The sequence below is a fragment of the Orycteropus afer genome, unplaced genomic scaffold (assembly GCF_000298275.1).
Source record: "Orycteropus afer afer isolate SDZICR_OR568_19922 unplaced genomic scaffold, OryAfe1.0 scaffold00005, whole genome shotgun sequence".
Lineage (NCBI taxonomy): Eukaryota > Metazoa > Chordata > Mammalia > Tubulidentata > Orycteropodidae > Orycteropus > Orycteropus afer.
The window spans coordinates 7,739,203-7,754,512 of NW_006921592.1; the positions used below are offsets into that span (position 1 = coordinate 7,739,203).

The 15,310-nt window shown below is 38.9% G+C and overlaps 1 protein-coding gene across 1 annotated transcript in view; it reads left to right on the forward strand.

Annotated features, from left to right (window-relative positions):
* OSTF1 (osteoclast stimulating factor 1) overlaps positions 1-15,310 on the forward strand; it is a 30,490-nt gene that overhangs the window by 11,853 nt on the left and 3,327 nt on the right. Inside the window, exons 4-8 of the mRNA XM_042780603.1 lie at positions 1,853-1,906; positions 3,949-4,056; positions 5,002-5,051; positions 8,665-8,743; positions 13,412-13,510. Of these exons, the coding sequence (XP_042636537.1) occupies positions 1,853-1,906; positions 3,949-4,056; positions 5,002-5,051; positions 8,665-8,743; positions 13,412-13,510 (390 nt within the window). The remainder of the gene's footprint in view (positions 1-1,852; positions 1,907-3,948; positions 4,057-5,001; positions 5,052-8,664; positions 8,744-13,411; positions 13,511-15,310) is intronic.

The window sequence follows — 15,310 nt, forward strand, 5'->3', positions numbered from 1 at the left end:
AAAAAAAAAAAGTAGTATGTTTTACAGAGTGCACACCAAATGCTTTCTTTTGTGTTTTTGTCCACATATACTTGTTCTTTAAAGACACTTAAGTTAACTGGCAATCAGATCTGTTGTTGTTTACCTTCCAGTGAATTGCTGTATTGTTATATTGCCTTATTACTTGGTTTGTGTCATATAACAATTATTTCAGCTTCTTTTAAAGCAAGGAATGTCAGTTTGATTTTTCTGCTATTTTTTAAGAAAGTAATGTTTGAGAAGCTGCAGTGTTGAAGGGCCTGTCACCTCCTGGCCAGTGAGTGACTTCAGAGAAACCATTAGGTTGTACAAAAATGGCGTGAGGGCAGCATTTGACCTCCTCTACCTTCACAAGGGCGAGGCAGTATCAAGGTCAGCAGCCCTAGGCTGATTCCAGTGAAGCAGACATGCCACCACCCTCTAGCCTTTTTACCAATTCTTACACCAGCTATTTCTCCCACAGCACTCTACTTCTCTGCTGGCTTTGATAAGCCATTGCGACAGGCACACAGAACTCACTGACAAAATTTATGATTATGGGATTTATGAGAAATAGCAATCCTGAAGCTACAATTCTGGATTGGAAACAATTCAGGCTAAAATTCTTCAGTTAGGATACCTTCTTAACTGTGCTACAGCACACCTCTTGTCTGGCCTTTCGGCACTGTAGTGCCTGCTTGGGCAGGCTCTGTTAGCTCTGCTGATAGTGCCCAGATAAGTATCTCACCACAGGCACTCAGCTTTTTCACTCCATGGGCTGGTAATCTTACTACTCTATCTCGTGCCAGTCTGTTGGTTCTGCTACCTCTGTTGCCACCGTTTGTCTGCTGCCACTTTTGACCATCCCAGCAAAATATTACAGCTCTCTCTCTGTGTCTTGGGTCGAGGAGATTCAGTGCAGGGATCTCAGGTCCAGAGGAAGTATTCCACTCTGGCTCTTCTTTCTTGGTGATAGTGACATCCCTTCTCTCCACCTCTGAGATGGCTGATTTTAAGCCTACCAAGCTAGATGCACTGACATCAAGTCAATTCCGACTCACAGCAACCCCCATCAGGTTTCCAAGGCTATAACTTTACAGGAGTAGATTGCCTCATCTTCCTCCTGAGGAGTGGCTGGTGGGTTCAAACTGCTTACCTTTTGGTTAGCAGCCCAATGCCTTAACTGCTGCATCACCAGAGCTCCTTCATTTTAAGCCTAGCAAGTGACAAAACTAACCAGCCCCCACATTAGAGTTCCATACACCTTATTTGCATGGTCTCACCCCCACAAAGGTGTCATATACCTTATTTACATTATTACCAAGCTGTGCAATCTCTTTGGAGGGCCACAAGCACCTCACATTTGCATAGTCCCACCCAGTCATCTGGTAGGAGTCAAAAAGTCCATGGCTAGAAGGACCATATTAAATAATTCCCCTAGTTATCCTTCAGGCCTAGAATTAAACTCACTCCTGTGGCTTCCAGCCAAATAATAGACAGACATGTAGGGTGAACATTTACACTAGGTGGATATTCTCCTTAGAATGAGCAATCATGGGAGAGTAGAAAGGCAGTATTTGCACAGGGAGATAGCTCAGGGCTCAGGAATGCATATGGAAAGGACACAAGGAAGAGGTAACTACAGGGAGGAAGTAGGAAGGAAGCTGTTATATTGTGGGGAAATTTTAATCAATGTCCTGTAACAAAATGTATGTGAATGGCTATATGGAAAATGAATTTGCTCTGTAAACTTTCACCCAAATCACAATAGAAATTAATTAAATAAATAAATCATTCACTGCACTGCAGGTTGGCACTCTTACCGTTGGCTGTGCACTTTTTCTTTTCAATCTAGTGGCTGAGCAGGCAGAATCCATTGACAATCCATTGCATGAAGCTGCAAAAAGAGGTAGGTGGGATTCTTTCTAAATGCACACCTTTTAAGTATATAGCTTGATGAGTTTGGACAAATTGTATACACCCATGTAACCAACACCGAAATCAAAATCTGGAACATTTATGTCATCCCTGAAAGTTCCCTCACACCTTTTCCCAATTAATTCCTGCCTCCTCTGGAAGCAGTCTCTGTTGTGACTTATGTCAACATAGAGAGGTAAGTGTGATTTTAATTTTTAAATGTCAGTCAACAAACACTTTTGAACACTGAGAGTTCTACCTGTAGTGAGGAGAAGCTAGTGGAAAGATATGGACTGTGACTCCATGGGCTCAAAGTCTGGCAACGGAAAGAGATGTATTACGGATCATTACAATATGGCGTGATAAGCCCAACAATTGAAGTATGTTTAAGTTAAACAGTCTCTAGAGGGCAGAGGTGCAGGCTTCCTGTGGGTGCAGCATTTAGGAGAGTGGTTGGTGTTGTGTAAGTGTTTATGTGGGGAGGAGAAAGTGGGGCCCGTGGTGAACAACAGGGAGGAGCCTGAAGTGGTTAAATAAGTAAGTCATGATGAGCCTGTACATTGCGCTTTATCCTGTACGTCAGTGGTTCTCAACCACTGACCTGGGGGATATTTGGCAATATCTGGATATTTGTCCCCCACCAAACCTGGGGGATATTTGGCAATATCTGGAGACATTTTGACTGTCATGACTAGGGGGGTGTTACTGGCATCTCTAGGGTAGAAGCTAAGGTTGTTGCTAAATAGCCAACAGTGCACAGCACAGCCCCTTTCAACAAAGAAATACTTATTGCTGTTGGATCATTTCTGACTCATGGTGACTCTGTGTAGGAGCTCTGGTAGCATAGTGCCTAAGGCACTTGACTGCTAACCAGAAGGTTGGAGGTTCAAATCCACCAGCCACTCCTCGGAAGGAAGGTTGGGCAGTCTACTTCCATAGTGATACTGCCTCGGAAACCCAAGGAGGGGTCACTATAAGTTGGGTCCAATTAGACGGCACATAACAACAACAACAACAGGACTTTATAGGACAGAATAGAAACACCACAGAGGATTTCCAGGCTGTAAATCTTTACAGAAGCAGGCTGCCTCATCTTTCCCCTGTGGAGCAACTGATTGGTTTGTACCGCCGACCTTTTGGTTAACAGCCCAGTGCTTTAACCACGGTGCCACCAGAGCTCCTTAACAAAAATTATCTAACGCCAAGTATCAATAGTGCTGCTACTGAGAAACCTTGTTGGTAGATAATGGGGCATTGTAAGGTCTCAGTGAGCAATATTTCATTCTACTTTAGTTATTTTTGAAATAGGAATATGCAAAAAGAAATGACTGGTTTAGATTGTGGCCTAAGTATAACTACTAAACTGATATTTAAATTTTTTTTATAAAATAGGTATTTAGGGCAGAAGATTTTAAATTAATAGTTACAATTTGGCATTTAAGAGCAGCAGGCTTCAGTGGGTTATTTAGTGTTTCTTTTCTTGTAAGAACTGAAATGCATTTTAGATATGAATATGAGTGGTGTTGTTATGTGCCATAGAGTCAGACCCAACTCATAGCGATCCCTCCTTGGGTTTTTGAGGCAGTATCACTATGGAAGTAGATTACCCAACCTTCCTTCTGAGGAGTGGTCGGCTGGTGGGTTTGAACCACCAGCCTTCTGGTTAGCAATCAAGTGCCTTAGGCACAGTAGTGCCTGTTTATTTTTAGCTTTGACTGTTTTTTTCACTAAATTGCAGAATTTCACGACGAAAACTCAAAAATTTTTTTTTTTTTACAGAGCACAAACGTTTTCAACAGACCCATTTAGACAACTTTTCCCGTTAACCTACCATTAAAAATTGATATTAATGGTTTCCATTAATAAACTGCAAGTCAGAATATACCATAATGAAAGCATTAGCAGGCATGTCGTAATTTAAGATTTGCTGATAAACCCATTGCAAATGAAGATTTTTGGAGGATGAAATTGATTTAAAAGCAAAACAAAAATAAATATCTTTTTCTTGTTTTTATAAATGTAAAATTCTTTCAGGTAACTTGAGCTGGTTGAGAGAGTGCCTGGACAACCGAGTTGGTGTTAATGGCTTAGACAAAGCTGGAAGCACTGCCTTGTACTGGGCTTGCCATGGGGGTCACAAAGGTATTAAATTTTGTTTGCTTTCAGAAATCTCTATGCTGCTGAAAATGTACCTCACTTAAGGCACCAAATTTTAAAAATAAGAAAGACTTCAGTTATTCTTTTGAATCCTTTAGAACATCAGCCAGAGACTTTGTTCCTGGAAGTCTGTGAAACAGTGGGTATAAATGTGGCCAGTCAGCCTCACTACAGGGACCTCTCCCGCTTGAAAGACTGGAAACTTCTTTTCCTCTCTCAGGCTTAGAAAAGCTACAGGAAAACAACAGGAGTATAAAAACAAAACTCCTATCTAATCTTACAGCAAAAAGGGTCAAGATTGGCTCTTCTACCTTAGGTTTTTAGGAGATACAATTTTATGATTTATATTTTAAGCTGAGGCAAACTATTGGGCAGGAAGATTGATTGTTTCTATTTGCTTAAGTTAGTGATTCTGTTTATGCTTAATAATAATTACAAATAAATTTCTAGATGTCTTTCATCTTGCCCAAAAATCTACCACCCACTCACTTTCACCTAACCTTGCAACCCAAGAAAATAAACTTATTAACAATGCAACACCAGGAGCCCAACAAATTAAATAGCAGAGCCAAAGAAAATTTATTAGCACCTCCCAGAAGAAGCCTATTTTAGGGACTATAAAACAAGTTTATTACATGAATACTAAATGTCACGGTAAATGTAGAAATATTTATGTAATGGCTGTCATGTGGAAGGGCAGAAGCCAGTACTCTTGGAGAGAAAGAGCTTTTCCCCTAAATAATTGTACTTTTTAGATCTTTTAAGTTTTTCTGTTTACATAGCTCTCTTGGAAGTTTTGTAGTAAGAATCTTCCCTTAATGACTAAAGTTGAATCCTTTAGAGTTGTCTCTTTTAAAACTATTATGCCTAATTTTGTCAGGCTTTTTCTTAAATATGTATATATATATATCTTTTCTATTTGAATTTCAGATATAGTGGAAATGCTATTTACTCAACCAGGTATTGAACTGAACCAACAGGTGAGTGTGCTAACCCTGCTGTCATTAAACACATCTACCTTGTCGTCAATACAGTGCAGTTTATGGGCACGTAAAAACCTGTCTTGGTGTTTGGAACTGAACTTTTCCTATTTATTATTTTTCAAAAAAAACTCCAAAATATTGGAAATACATACTTTAAAAAATTACTGTTGCACTAAAATTCAAATCGTACAAAGCCCAGAATGCCTATCTCACCCTTCTTCATAGCCCACTTTGAGCTTTTAGTTATTTCTTCATATGTTTATTTACCTCCATGTTACTAAAGAATATGCTTAGGGAGCTGTAATTCACAGTAATTCATTGATTTGAGATGTCAGCTTGGCTTCCTACTTGGAAGGTAAAGATTTTAGCTTGTCAGCTACCCTCACTGACATTCAACTCTTTAGCATCCTAGCACTCAGGCTTTTTTCACTGGTCTTTGTATGTGATCATATGACAGTTTTGGGTTATATTACTATATAATACTTATATTATTATGACCATTTAACTGTTGCTCACTGCTAAAACAACTGATGTATTATGCTCCTTCCTTAAATAACTTTTTGTTTCTGTATTTAACTATTGACTTTTATTTAACTTTTTATGTGTATCTCACTGTCTCAGTTATTTAGTGCTACTGCAGATAATACCATAAATGAGTGGCTTTAACAAACAGAAGTACATTCTCTAACAATTTAGGAGGCTAGAAGTCGAGATTCAGGGTGCTAGCTCTAGGGGAAGGTTTTCTCTCTCTGTCAGCTCTGGGGAAAGGTCCTTATCTCCTTTCAATGTATTTGGGCCCTGCATTCCTTGGAGATCTCCATGTGTTTTGGCATCAGTCTTTCCATGGGTCTAGGAGGTTCACAGTACAGGGATCCAGGGTCCAAAGGACCATGTTCCACTCATGTCTCATCTTTCTTGGTGGAACTGAGGTCCCTTTGATCTCTGTTTAATTGTTTAATTCCTTTTATATCTCAAAAGAGATTGACTCAAGATACAGCCTAATCCTGTAGATTACATCCTGCCTCATTAACATCATAGAGATGATAATTTATGACACATAATATAATTATATCAGATCACAAAATGAAGGCTAATTACATAATACTAAGAATCATGGCCCAGCCAAACTGATACATATTTTGGGGGGACACAATTTAATCTATAACACTAAGACTCTCAAACAATTTTATTTTATTTTGGTAAAAATATACATAACAAAATATATGCCATCTCCACAATTTCTACATGTGTAATTCACTAATATTTATTACATATTCAAGTTGTATAGCCATTCTCAACATCTTTTTCCAAATCTTTTGACTGCCGTTGAGTTTATGTTAAACTCAATGCTCCCTAAGCAAAAACTCCCTGTTCCTATACTTTTTATCCTCTCTTAATGTGCTTTTCCGAAATGTGTAAGATAATTGATTACTTTCTTCCCTTCTACCCCTTAGAATCATACTTTTTAGATTCCTCCACCCTTACTTTCTCGTCTACACAAGTTAGACTCTATTGCCCTTTACTTCTTGTGTTGAATCTCCTCCTGATCCTGTGTCTTCCTTTTGGTTTACTCTCTTCTTTTAAGAGCACATCTTCAAGTAGAGTCCCAAGAAAAGGGAGCTTGGGATGATTATTTGATTGATCAAAATTCAAGTTGGAAAATCATCCCCTTCAGAATTTTGGCAGCATGACTCCATGGTGATCTGGTTTTCAGGGTTGCTTTTGAGAATTTTGATGCCATTTTGATGTGTGATGTGCTTCTCTCTAAGAATCTTCACTGTATCCTGGGTGTTGTAAAATTTCACAGTGACATGCCTTACTGTGGGTGTTTTTCCAATAATTAGAATGAATTCTTTCAGCCTATAAAAGTATCTTGTATTATTTCTTTTATATTTTTTATTTGATCATTTTCTTCATTCTTTGTTTTTGGAATGTCCATTAGTAGAATGCTGGTCCTCTTGTATTGAACTTTCAACTTTCTAAGTTTTTCCTAACTTTATGCTTTGTCTTGGCTATCTTTTTAACTCCTGTGAGCTCTGTTTTAGTTTTCTATTGCTACACAGCAGATTACCACAAACTTAGTGACTTCAAACAATACTCATTTATTTCAAAGTTTTTGTAGGTCAGAATTCCAGTAACGATATAGCTGGATTATATGCTCAGTATTCCACAGGCTGAAATCAAAGTGTTGACTGGGGCCAAGTTCTTTTGTGGAGCTTGAGTCCTCTTCCAAGCTCATTCAGGTTATTGGCAGAATTCTTATGCCTATGGGACTGAGGCCCTTGGCTTCTAAGGCTGCCCCCTCAGCAGGCAGTTTACAACACAGCTATCTGCATTCTTCCTCAAGGCCAGCAGCAGAACATTTCTCTTCACCATCTTTAACAGGACTCACCTGATCACGTCAGGCCCACCCAGAATAATCTCCCTTTTGATGAATTCAGATTCAACTGATTAGAAACCTAATCATGGGAATAATATCCTATTATATTCACTGGCCCTGCCCACACTCAGGGGGAGGGAGTTATACAGGGCATGTATACCAGGTCTAGAAATCTCAAGGACCATTTTAGAATTCTATCACAAGCTCTTTCTTTCACTTCAATTATTCTTTACAAATAGCATCTTTCTCTTGTTTCATGTTGAATGCCATCTTATCTCTGTTATCTTAATTGCAGCTTTTTTAAAAATATTTTATTTTGTTAACTGTACTATTTCTTTTTCCTCTGTGTTGCATTTATTTTAATCTTTTCTTGTATATTGGAAGCTTCTTCAAATACCTATTTCTTTACCTATCTATTCATTTTTAAGGGTAATTGGAAGATCTTTGTGTGCTCGGTGGGGCTTGGTGGCTAATGGACTTCTCTGGAGGGTGAAGTGGTGAGCTCCTGGCTGTTTCGCTGGCAGCACCCAAATGCCAGTGTATGTAGTCCCTTTCCCCCTGTGTAAGTTGTTTGCTTTTCAAAGAAGTATCAGCTAGTATTCTGCCTGGGGGTATATATTTGACTGCACACATTGGGGCAGTAGGACAAGGAAAGGGGTCCGAGAGAGGAGATTTTACAATTTGGGTTACAGGTTTCTACCTAATCCCGTTTTTAGTTCTTTGTCTTATTGCTACCTTCTCTTGTAAGTAATATTCATGAGTTTGGAACCTATCAGGTTAACTTCTTGGCAGAGTAACTCTATCATCTTAACTGGTTCATCTGACATCAAGGACAGAGGAAGGTGCTCTGGGATTCTGACTACTTCTTATAACCCCAGCATCCCTGTTTCACCATCATGCCTCCTTCCTGCCCTGGTGTTTGCAGGAATCTTCCTTCCTGGTTCTTGCCAGGTTTCTGTGGGGCGGACCTGCTTGCGTCTTCCTGGGTCTTCCTCTGCAGGCATCTGCGTTTCACCTTGCGCTCTGTAGTCTGTTTCTTTTCCTCCATCTCATTCTGTCTTCTGAAAATGACTCTTAGCACTTGAGTCTCCTTTCCTGTGCTTCTTGGAATTTCATGTAGTTTAATAAATTTATTTGTATTTTAGGTTTAACCAGATTAAATCTAATTACTGTGTCTTTAAAATCCACTCTCTGTTTTTAAATTATTACTTTCTCTTTTTATCACCATAGAACAAGTTGGGTGATACAGCTTTGCATGCTGCCGCCTGGAAAGGTTATGCAGATATTGTCCAGTTGCTTCTGGCAAAAGGTAAAGTTTCTGCTGCGCTTATCTGGCCTTTGCTTAACGTAAAAAAGAGACTGCATCCAATTATAGCATTTTAAACAGTAGGAAGAAAAATAGGATCTTTTTCTTTAAACTGGAATTTAACCTCCAATCTGTCAGTATAACAATAAGACGAGAGGCTTGGGGTTGATTTGTGTAAGTGTTTAGTTATAAATTAAAACCTTGGCAAATTTAAAATTACAGATATAACATTGTTGTTGTTAGTTGCCATCAAATCAGTTCTGACTCATAGCGATCCAATGTACAACAGAACAAAACACCTCCCGGTCAGTGCCATGGTTTCACTGCTGTTCTTCAGGTTTTCAGTGGCCAGGTCTTTCATAAGTAGATTGCCATGTCCTTCTTCCTAGGTTGTCTTAGTCAGGAACCTCCACTAAAACCACACGGGTGACCCTGCTGGTATTTGAAAAATCAGAGGCATAGCTTCTAGCACTACTTACTAGGAACTCTGGTGGTGTGCTTAAGGCATTTGACTGCTAACCAGAAGGCTGGCAGTTCAAACCCACCATCCACTTCTCCCTCGGAAGGAAGATTGGGCAATTTACTTCTGTAGTGATACCGCCTCGGAAACCCAAGGAGTAGTCGCTATGAGTCGCAATTTACTTGACGACAGTGAGGCTTTTTTTTTGTTTTTTTTTTTAAATAGTGTCCAGCATCACAGTAACATGCACGCACCATAGTATGACAAACTGACAGATGAGTGGTTGAATATATAACATTAGTAAGGACTCACTGTACATTTCTGCAGGATTAAAGGATTTTAGAAGGAAGTTGCATGTGGGGGGGTGTATAGGGAGAGATCTTCTCTGAGAGAGCTGTATGGATAAAGTTGTTAAGGGCCCTGTTCTCACAAGAAAGTCTTGATAGATAAGAAAGAATGCTGTAGCTGTAAAGTAGTGAGCTGAGGTCCTAGATGTGTAAGGAATGAACAAGAACACCAAAATTCTCTGTTTTCACACCAAGTCAGAAGACTTGGTAAAAAGTAAAGTTATGGATTGACAATTCATCCATCCATTTGACCCCACAAGTATTAATTCACCCTTACAATGGATTGGACATATTTTAGGGAACACCTGACCCCATGCCACATACTGATCCAGAAGTCTATGAGCAAAGAGTTTGAGACCCAAGCCACACTTTATTTGGCTGGACTGTTAGGGATCCTCTGAGCAATGTCATGGTACATGAGAGAAAATGTGTTTGATTTTAGTATGTTAATGATATAAGTAAGTCATCATTTTGATGTCTAGTCATCATCACTGGGCATACCAAAAAGGCTATGCCTACAACAGTACTAATATGGCTGCCACTGGCCAATGTGCTACTGAGCCCTTGAAATGAGGCTCACCTGAATTGAGGTGAACAAAAATTTAGTGGAAAGAAAAGTAATATATGACAGTACTTTTTATATTGATTGCTTGTTAAAGGGATAACATTTTGGATATGCTTAGTTAAATGCAAAGAATTATTAAAATTCACTTTTTGCAAATGTGACTACTGTTGTTGTTGTTGTTGTTATGTGCCGTCGAGTCGGCCCCGACTCATAGCGACCCCTCCTTGGGTTTCCGAGGCAGTATCACTACGGAAGTAGGATTGCCCAACCTTCCTTCCGAGGAGTGGCTGGTGGGTTTGAACCGCCAGCCGTCTGGTTAGCAGGCAAGTGTCTTAGCCACTATGCTACCAGATTTTATATGTATCGTTCACATTTGTGGGACATGTTGTACTTCTGTTGGGCAGTGCTAAGGGACAGGAAATGATTGTTTCTTCTGTGTTTTAAATGTATCTGAGCATTTCCTGTCCTGATAGAAATTATGTATATATGCTCTCATCATGTATATCTGAGTAGTCACAGAGATGTTAACCTTCAGGCATCTGTGACCTGTATACAGTAAAAGAATGAAATTTCACATGTAACTCTAGCTGGGGATAGATTGGAATGTGTCCAGGTTAGAGAGATTTTGACCTAAAATCATAATATTTCCATGTTGTTTTTCAAATACTATTTAGTATATTTACTAGTCATATACTAAGGAGCTCTGATGACATAGTGCCTAAGGCATTTGGCTGCTAACCAGAAGGCTGGTGGTTCAAATCCACCAGCCGGTCCACGGAAGGAAAACTGGGCAATCTATTTCCGTAAAGATTTACCACCTTGGAAACCCAAAGGGGATTGCTATGAGTTGGAATCAACTCGATAGCAGTGAGTTTAGTCGTATACTGGTTACCGTATGCATTTCGTATGCTGTATGTTATACTATTTTTGTACACTATTTCATATCATATTTTATTCTTGACTCAGAATATTTTTGTTCCTTTAAGTTTGGGGACGTTTATTTTTTTTGTTAAGTAGGAAGGGGGTAGTTACAGAGAAAATAGCACTCTCATATACTGTGCAAAAAGTGTAAATTTGTGAAGCCTTTTTGAAAGGAATCTGAGAATAACTACCAGAATTAAAAATGTACATATTCTTACACTCAGCATCACTAATAGGAAACTGTTCTTTAGAAATGCAAGTGAACAAACATGTTGCTCAAGCATGTGCACTGCAGTTTTGTTTGTAATCATGAAAATTGGAAACAGCCTAAATACCCATTAATGATTGTTGTTAGTTGCCATGGAGTAAATTCTAAAACAGAGTAGAGCTGTACTCCGTTAAGTTTTCAAGCCTGTGATCTTTCAGGAAGATCTCCAGACCTGTTTCCCAAGGCATCTCTGTTGTTGTTGTTATGTGCTGTTGAGTCAGACCCAACTCATAGCGACCCCTCCTTGGGTTTCTGAGGCACTATGACTACAGAAGTAGATTGCCCAACTTTCCTTCCGAGGAGTGGCTGGTGGGTTTGAACCGCCAGCCTTTTGGTTAGCAGTCAAGTGCCTTAGGCACTACACTAGCAGAGCTCCTGAGGCATCTCTAAGTAGGTTCAAACTTGCCAACTTTTTATTTACTTTATTTTTATTTTTATTATTTTTTTAATTTAATTTTTTTTTATTGTTATTTGGGTGAAAATTTACAGAGCAAATTCACTTTCCATACAGCAGTTCACATACACTTTGTCTCATGACAACAATTTGACAACAAATTGACCACAATTTACCACAATGCAATAGCTTCCCTCCCACTTCTGCCAACTTTTTAGCTAGTAGTTAAGCACTTAACCTTAAACCCAGAGACTGTGCCTTTTAGTAGACCAAAAAGCCAAACTCACAGCCATCAAGTCAATTCTAACTCATAGCAACCCTCACTGGGTCTCCAAGGCTGTAAATCTTTATGGAAGCAGACTACCTCATCTTTCTTCAGTGGAGCGGCTGGTGGGTTCAATCCACCATTCTTTCGGTTAGCAGCCCAGTGCCTTAACCACTACACCACTTGTTGTTGTTGTTGTTGTTGTTGTTGTTTGCTGTCGAGTCGGCCCAGACTCATAGCAATCCCTCCTTGGGTTTCCGAGGCAGTATCACTACGGAAGTAGGATTGCCCAACCTTCCTTCTTAATAGAGGGATGATCGAATACTATGTTTTGGAATATCCACAAATGAAATACTCATAAATGGTTAAAAATAATGAATTATAGGGTATATACTGATGAATGGTAAGCTCTGATGGTATAGTGCCTAAGGCATTTGACTCCTAACCACAAGGCTGGCAGTTCAAACTCACCAGCCACTTCCTGGTGACGGCTAACTAGAAGGCTGGTGGTTCAAACCCACCAGGCACCCCTTGGAAGGAAAATTGGGCAATCTACTTCTGTAGAAACACCTTCTCAGAAACCCAAGAAGTGGTCGCTGTAAGTCAAATCACCTCAACAGCAGTGTGTTTTTGTTTTTTTTTTAAATACTGATGAAAAATGAGTACTGTTATATATTGTTAAAATTTTAAAAAAATTAAATTACAGAACAATACATATGGAATCATTCATGTCTATGTGCATATATGTCTATGGATGCATGGATACGCATTAGAGAGGCAGGAAATCACACCCACCTGTTGAGAATGTTCCCTCTGGATAAGGTGGCAAGTTGGGAATGAAATGGGGCTTATGCTTTTTGTTCAGCATACTTCTGTATTTTTTGAGTCTTTACCATATGAATACGTTCACTCATTGCTTCTGTAAATTTTAACACAAGAAAGAAGAAAGAAGTGAGTGGGAGATGGGTGAAGGGGGAACAATGAATTACCTCTGGGTTTTATTATGTTGAGATTCTGCTGATTTGCATTCGAGTATGCTTATATATAGAAAGTCCTTCCAATTCAATTCCTGTGGTCTTTTCTGAAGACCCTGTTGAGCAGAAGCAAAGGTCATATGGAATTTAATATTGAAACACTCATTATAACCACCAGGGTCTGATGATTTAGGATTTACCATGGAAGGGGACTTGGAAACTCCTCATTGAAGAGTTCACATGCAATCCTACAGGGATTCTAAGGGAAATGCTATGCTTTAATTGACCATAATTGTCACGTATGACAACCAGCTACCTGATTCAAGATGACAGATATACTATTACAGACTCCTGTGTTACTGGTTTGAGACAGTTTACTTCTGGGCCAGAATTAATTCTGTTTTGCCAAAAGTAATTTTTTGGCAGGCAGAGGATTGGCTGACTGACATCTAATTTACTTTTCTTGTGTTGAGAAAGGTGCTAGAACAGACTTAAGAAACAATGAGAAGAAGCTGGCCCTGGACATGGCTACTAATGCTGCCTGTGCATCTCTCCTTAAGAAGAAACAAGGAACAGGTATTTAGGGTTAATCCTCCTTCTTCCTCTGCTGCCTCTGTGACGGAGATTTAGCAATATAGTATTGGGGAAACAGCTTTTGATCAACTGTTCTGGTGATTCTGAAGTTTTATTTTATATCCTTGATCTAAATTGGAACCTCCAAAAGAGAAGCAATTTGAAGAGACATAGATCTTAGCTAATTTCTGTACATTTCTTTTGTTCCTTGCAATCAAGTTCTAATTACTGTGATTGCCATTACAGTCCTTGTCAGAGAACCAACATGTCCATTTCTTTGTTTCAGATTCATATGATAAGGGGTTCTCTCTAATTATTTTTATATTAAGCATTCAACAGTACCATGATTATTATTTTTTTTTAATTGAAAATGAAGGTATCATTAAGCTGTCATCAAAATTCTAAATTTTTCTAAACATTTTAGAATCTGTTTATAGTATCATAACTTTTTTAAAAAATAAAATTTATGGGTACATTTTTCTGTGTGTGTGGTAAAAATATTCATAAAAAAACACTTGTCAATTCAACAGTTTTTACATATATGATTCAGTGGAATTGACTGTGTTTAATCATTCTCACTGTCCTTTTCTGAATTATCCCACCTAGGTGTATGTACATTCTTAAAGACAAAAATATCTACTGACATAGAAGAATAAATTTTTAAAAATGGAAAGTTTGTATAGTTGTTTTGAAAGAAAAGATGTTAAACACACTTGTATCAATCACGATTGCTATTGAGAGACTGGCTGTTTATTTGATCTTTGGGTCTAAGCTAGAGCCTCTTCAGATGGCCTATTGAATATGTTCCCAATATATTCATTCATTCTACTCTGGTCATTCCTGAAAGAAGTGTTGGGAGAGTGTGCCTTGAACTCTGCTTTCTTGTTCCTTCCATCCTCCTCTCCTTTTTCCCCTCCCATGATAAGGAGCTCTGGTGGCACAGTGCCTAAGGCATTTGACTGCTAACCAAAAGGTTGTCAGTTCAAACCCACCAGCCTGGGTAATCTATTTCTGTAAAGATTTCCTGCCTTGGAAACCCAGTGGGGGTCACTATGAGTTGGAATCAGCTTGGTGGCAGTGGATATGATAAGCCCAGGAAGGCAGAAAAAAAAGGTAGAAGAAGGTTTGGCTTCTTAAGCCTTACCCTACTTCATTATCTTGTGTTTGTCAGTTTATTAATAGGATTTTGAAGTATAGACTAATAATTGGTACTTTTCTTTATTTTTAAACCATTTTCTAGAAAGAAATAAGAAGAAAGAAAGGCTCATGCTTTGTAGGTCTGGTCTTTTGCATTGCCGTTCATCATTCCAAAGTCTGAAGTTCTCCATTATAGAGCCTAAGTGCATTTATTTCCATTTTAACTTGAGGGTATTCCTTCTTTGAGAGTTATCAAAATTGTATAATGGGATCCTCTTCAGTTACTTTTCTGTTTTTATCATTTTAATTGAATTCCCATTAATTTTTGGACCCTCAGAAATGTCTTGTTGTTTTATGGGACTAAGTAATGGGATCCTGTCCTTATTCCATTTCTAGCAGATCCAGCAAAATAAAATCAGTGCACTGCTTTAGTCATTCAAAAATAATAAAGTCTTCCTCTCTGATTGAGCGTCCCAGAGTCCTTCACCTAAGGATCAAATTCCATCATCAAATTCCCACCACAGCCACAGCTCTCCTCAGAACTTTATCATCCTTTTTGTCCTTTGTTCTTTTTTTCCCCCTGTTGTTGTTGTTGTTGTTATGTGCCGTCGAGTCGGCCCCGACTCATAGCGACCCCTCCTTGGGTTTCCGAGGCAGTTATCACTA